The sequence below is a fragment of the Echinococcus granulosus genome (assembly GCF_000524195.1).
Source record: "Echinococcus granulosus chromosome Unknown EG_S00001, whole genome shotgun sequence".
Lineage (NCBI taxonomy): Eukaryota > Metazoa > Platyhelminthes > Cestoda > Cyclophyllidea > Taeniidae > Echinococcus > Echinococcus granulosus.
Genome location: NW_020170381.1, coordinates 2,273,213 through 2,279,273, shown reverse-complemented (window position 1 = coordinate 2,279,273; position 6,061 = coordinate 2,273,213). Strand labels below are relative to the sequence as shown.

Below are 6,061 nucleotides of genomic sequence, written 5' to 3'. Positions count from 1 at the left end.
TGAGTGCCTGATAGTTGGCTCTAACAATGAACTTCCTCGCTATCAGGTGATGTCTGAAGTGTCGAACCATTGACTAGCTAGCAAACAGCTCACGTTGCGTCGCACTTTTCTGTCTCATTTTCTTGCTGAGCCGTGTACTCGCGTAGCCGATGACCCGTTCCCTTCCTTTTTTGTCCTTTGCGGCATCGCTCGTGTCCGTATCCGGTGCAAACGGTGGGGCACTCGAATTGAAGTTTGGCAACGCTAGGATCGGAGCGGAGCATTCGCTTCAGTTCTTTAAACGCTTCATCATGCTCTTTTACTTAAAATTCTTCCTTGCCTGCTTTTCAGTTAATTTATGTAACGGGCTGGCGATCTTAGCAAAACCCTTTACGAAACGCCGGCAGTAATTTACCAGACCTAGGAAACTGCGGAGCTCCGATCCTAGCATTGTCAAACCGGAGAGCGGTTACGTGTCCACACCCCCTAAACTCTGTACTCGCTTCCCCCATTTACTCGCCCTAATAAACAAAATCAAACCAACCTGGGTGTTCTAAGCGTATGAGGACCAAGGGAGAGGGGACCTTCGAGCCTCGTCCTGTATGTGTTGTGCCCCACTATTTGTCTTTGTTCCTCTTCAAAAAAGCTTTGCTACACTATCCTAGAGCAGTTGTAATGTTGGTTGTTTGTTTACCGGTCGGTTTTGGTTAGGAGCTACGTCGACTTGGTCGTAGTACTTCACCGCGTGGGCTGGCCTTTGGGTCGTGCCAGCAGCCCTCATACATTCTATATGTAGATCACATGTATTCTACCCTAGTTTTACGTCATCTTTCGTCTTCTGAGAAGTATCGAGGTGTTTCGGGAAAGCTATTAAATACTGGGGTGGCACTAGCCACTAGCTGTCGACAAAGTAAATTCACGATGCCTTCTCGTTTCCTCTACTGCCTGAATGGGGTCCGGATTAATATGACCATGCATTTCCGAAGTGAGAACAACGCGGCAAGTAGGAACAGGCGCAAAACCCTTCCCCCTCCCACATACTTTTAGGCCTTTGTTCCTATGTCTACCTATGAACACTCATGACGGCCGGCACAATACCCCGTTCCTGAATTCAGTTCCCATACTAGACTAAATTATAGATCCATTTAAATTGCCAAGAGGGGTAAGTGGCGTTGCGGCTAAGTATCTCCTCAGTTGCATGGGGATTTGATGACTGGCACGGCCAGCTCGGGATGGCTGACCAGGAAGAGCCCCAGGAACGATGCTTAACAGAGGGGACGGGTTATGCAACACGGAGGGGGTTAGTTCAACGGTCGGTGTTGGAAAAGGGTCACTTCGTCTCAACCGCTGTACAACGCAGAGTTGGCTGACCTTCGGGCCGTCTTAAGAAGTCCTAGTGCCTTCTGTACGCCAAATACATACACCCTGCCCTGGTATTATACTGTAGCGTCCCGAGACTCCCTGAAGACGAAAGAAGACACAATACTCATGCAGAATATATATATTCGGCACGGGGAAGGTGTCTGGGCTATTGGCATGGCCCAAAAGGCCAGCCCACCCAACGGGGTACAAGAGGGCTAATTCAAAGTCCAAAAGTGGCGCCTCACCAGAACCGAGGGATGAACTGCTATCGTATTACAATATCTTCCTTGGTCTTCAGAGAATTGTTGGGGCGCTATACAATTTTCACGTTTGCCACATAGGTATCGAAGCGTTCATTGTCAGCTAAACCAAATCCACCGTACAACCTAAGAAGCTAAAAATAAGTATTTTCGCCTAGTGGTCTTACCAGCAGAAAGCTAAGATGCTATAAAAACAGAATAGTTAGAGGTACTAAATAGTCTCTCGATGATTTTGAAAGGTAGATAGAGGAGGATGCACCATGCAATTAACACTTCAGCCAGCTCAGCGTCAAAACAATACTGTCTATGTGGATTGCAAGGAAAGCGTATCCAAAATTTTTTCTTGATCTGTTATTTATTTAAGCATTTCTTTGCATTTTACGATTTTTTGACATGCTTGGTAAACCAACAATTTATTAGGTCACAGGCTATCACGAAAATTTTTGCATCACGTTCTTTTTGTCATCTTTGCACAAACAATTAAGGGTGGACTTAATTTGGATCCTGCTTCAAAATTTATTTAAATTGTTTGGCATGATCCCGCGCCTTTAGAGCACATTGAATACGGTAACCAGTTTTCTTCAATCTTTTTCGCCCTTTTTTGCCTTAACGTATAATCTGGTAACACCTTTTATGTATGCGGGGTCTTCCATATTACCTTTGTTGTTTTTGTGTTCCCCGAAGCGTGCTTTCTGTGGACTCATGCATGCCATATTTACTTAGTTTTTGGGCTTTCCTTATCTGCAAGGAATATACAAGTGGTAGACGTACATGGTGAGTAATTAGTGCCATTTTTGTGTGTTGGCATTGCAATGCGCCAAAGATGTGATTTAAAACTGTCTTATTCCCTTCATATGTTCATCCTCAGTATATTCCTCTAGTTGCAACTCAGATTTGCCAGACATACATTTGATTATTTCATGTGATACTAGGTTGAATTATAACGCAATATCTACTTACAAATCTTACATCCTTAGGAGTTAAATATTTTTGGTGGTCGTTTGTAATATATGTTGCATAAAAACATTTTGCGCTTTTTAGGTTTTCAAAGATGGTAAGCGCTTCCAAATAGTGATCTTCCTAGTTTGACATTATGTTCCCCCATATGGCTTCGACATTCTCAACCTCCTATCGTTGCTACTCTCACTCGTTTACGCCTGGAAAAGCGCGTGATGACATCATGGACGGTGGCAAAAGTAGGATTTTTTATTTTTTATATCTGCGCTATTTCTAGTTCTCATGCCACCGTCGGCTTTGGAGCATCTAAGTAAGCCCTGTCCTTTTCATCCACCTTTCGATAGCAAGATTAAACGCTCTTAACCCAATGACCTTTAAATTAACCAATACTGCGGCCGATAGAAGCACCCATTGTGGTGTGCTTGAATTTGTCGCCGACGAAGGTAGAATCTATGTGCCTTATTGGATGCTGCAGAATCTTTGCCTTGAAGAAGGGGATTTGGTTCATGTGAAAAGTGTTGTCTTACCAGTTGCCACTTTCGCCAAGTTCCAACCCCAATCCACGTCTTTCCTCGACATATCAAATCCAAAGGCTGTGTATGTCCAGTATTCTAATCGGAATCTATTATTTTAATAGAGCAAAGGTTTATAAGAGAAGAAGCCTCTTTTCAAGTGTTTTGATTCATATTAGCATATTAGTCATACTGCGGTAAGTAATGCACTAGGTTAGGGCCGTTTTTGTTTATAATTATTATTGTTTTGCCTTTCTGATGATTGTTATTATTTCCTACGGGTTATAACTAACTTTAGAGCGCGTTCACCCACGTTCTTTTGAACTAGTACAAAAACTGGACAGGAGTGTTGATGTTGTTTTGCGTACATATGATAAAATAAGCCTATCTGTACAGCCTACAACCGCCTCTTTTTTAATGACAAAATTCAAATCAGTCCAATATTTGTACTTATTTCATGGAGATGCTTTTTCGATTATGATTCCCCTGGGATGGGGTTGTACAATGAATTCTCCATACTGTTTGGGATGGTAGTACTTCATATTCCTTCATTCCTTCATTTACTCATTTTTTTATCAATTCATTCATCCATCCATATAAAGCATGGTGACATTAATGAACAAAATTCAGGTGGTTTTTAGCTGCACTAGTGCCATTCAAATCTAGTAGCGACTGCTCCATTTCTTCGCAGATTGGAGTACGCTTTGCGTAAATTCGCTTGCCTCACGGTGGGCGATACGCTTGCGATCACTTACAATGATACAATGTATGAACTCAAAGTCCTTGAGTTGCAACCGAAGAGTGCCGTTCGAATCATCGAATGCGACATGAGTGTAAGAACTTTAATTTCGGTATTTCTTAGTGGTAACAAATGCTTGCACCATTTGCATTCTGCTGTTCAAGTTACTGCTGCCTCATCGTCCAAAAATGCAAACTGATTTCCATTTTACATTTAATCCTCCCTAAAGTAGGTAATGAACCATCGATTGCGCTTATTATGCATCGTATCTGGTTTTCCATAACAAAATTAACAATCTGGCGTCATCGTTTTTTATTTTGGATTTCCTAAAAATCTAGGCCAGTAGGCCTACTTGTTTCACTGAGCAGTTACAACAAGCCTAACCGGTTTTCCACTTTCTAGGTTGACTTTGCTCCACCTGTGGGGTATGAAGACAGTCATGGAATCAAGGAGAAAAATTTATCAGCTTCTGAGGTATGGTTTTTTTCTTTACTTGCTCCCATATGTCTTTTAAGTACGTCGTAGTTTCACAATATTATTATGCTTATTATTCGTTAGGAGGACAACGAGGCTCTCATCCCGGAGCGAGTCAAAGGATTGAGGGTACTCAAGTTCTTTATCCTGCTCAGTTCCCTTATCTGCTCCCGCACTTGATGCTTTAATAAAGCATGTTTGCAAAGGTTTGGCATCAAAGAAGACCCACGTCTTCTTGCCTAATAATCAGATGGTCCAAAATCTGTCAAATTTGCCGCATATTTTTTTCGTTGTTCTGAAGAGAGAACCAGAACTCACATTTGCTACTTGAAATTCCGCTGCAAAAACTGTTTCGGTTTGTTTAAAGACGCTTACTTCGTTAGATTTTCGGTGGTATGGGCTGTAGATTGGATGGCCGAAGCTGTGAGTCTACTACAGGCGCCTCAGCATCTGCGGGTCATATCATCTCACAACGGTCAGCCTGCCTCATCTTTTTTCCCAAATGAAATCTATTTTTTGCCACATTAGTTTTCTTAATGTTGAACATTTACCTTTACCTGACTCTGAAGCTGGTCAGTAGATAAGTAACCGCATATTTGGATTTTCTGCAAGGCACTGTTCAGTTTCAATCGATTATGGTAAAATCTGTGATGCTGGTGTTAGGTGAACCATTGACCTTAAAATAATGTATTGATCATATTAATCCCGTGTGTTGATCCGGCTTTTGATTTACCTCTTGCATCAGGATCCTTTCATCGAAAATACTTGAGCTTTCTATTCCTCACGCCCACAATAAGTTAAACTGAACCAGCGGGTGACGAGGTACTTTATTTTGGGTCGTTTTTCACTTTTGGGATTAAATTCGTGATTTTACTTTCAGAGGAGTACCGAACTTTGAATACCAACCGGGTAGCCTTACTTTCCTGCGAGTAACCAAACAGAAGGCAGACGTATGTGAAAGATTCCCACCTTCTTTTATTACTATCATTGTTCTTTCTCTTTTTTACTCGTTGCTCGCGGAACAAAAGTTTTCGGTCGCTCCCATCAGTAGGGAATAAGAATTATTAAATCTGAATGTTTTATGAATTTACCTGTTTTAGTAATCGCCTGATTTATGATAGCTAGCTTTTTAGTTCTACTCATACAATCTCAGTCACACGAATTATTCAGGTGTAAATATTATCAAATTTTAGGATGGCGCAGATGGTTTTTTCAAACCATTTCATGGAGAAGGTGTGAAGCTGAAGCATGACGCTCGGAAACCCTCCTGATCTTGATCGAATGACAATGTACTGTAATTTTTTCCCCCTCTCTGCAGTTTGCTCTCGAAAATAAAGTCGATATATTTCACCTTAATTCCCATTTGGAGAGAATGAAGGTTCTGCCTTGGGCAGATCAAGGATTCTGCCCAGATCGGAGCCCATTAATTTTAATGATAGTTTAAGTGTTTTAAGTCAAAATAGGTCTCCAGGAAATCAAGCATTGGTTGTACAGCCAAATTTCGTAGGCTCAATGGTTGGTCATTGTGTTTCACTTCGGTTGGTCTGCTTGAGTTTCTAGTTTTTCCTCCCTGCTATAATCCTCAGCCGTACATATTTGTGATCGTAGGGTGGTTGTATTGGGAAACGGATCTCGACGATGTGCTCAGCTTGCGATTCGCTGAGGCGTGTTGGCTACTGCTGGGTGCAATGCCAGATTATGCCAACATTTCACGTCTGCTTCGTTTTAAGCTCCAGGATAATGGTCAGCAATTTGGGGTGTGATTGGAATGCCATATG

The 6,061-nt window shown here is 41.9% G+C and overlaps 1 protein-coding gene across 1 annotated transcript; it reads left to right on the top strand. All coding sequences in view use genetic code 11, as the record gives it.

Annotated features, from left to right (window-relative positions):
* Window positions 1-2,706: 2,706 nt before the first annotated feature.
* Window positions 2,707-5,554, top strand: EGR_00257 (Ubiquitin fusion degradation protein; the record flags this gene model as incomplete). Its single annotated transcript, XM_024489506.1, has 9 exons — window positions 2,707-2,797; window positions 2,836-2,868; window positions 2,903-3,155; window positions 3,762-3,903; window positions 4,212-4,283; window positions 4,368-4,412; window positions 4,667-4,758; window positions 5,164-5,233; window positions 5,477-5,554. 9 exons carry the CDS (start codon window positions 2,707-2,709, stop codon window positions 5,552-5,554), a joined length of 876 nt encoding a protein of 291 aa, XP_024356184.1.
* Window positions 5,555-6,061: the final 507 nt, after the last annotated feature.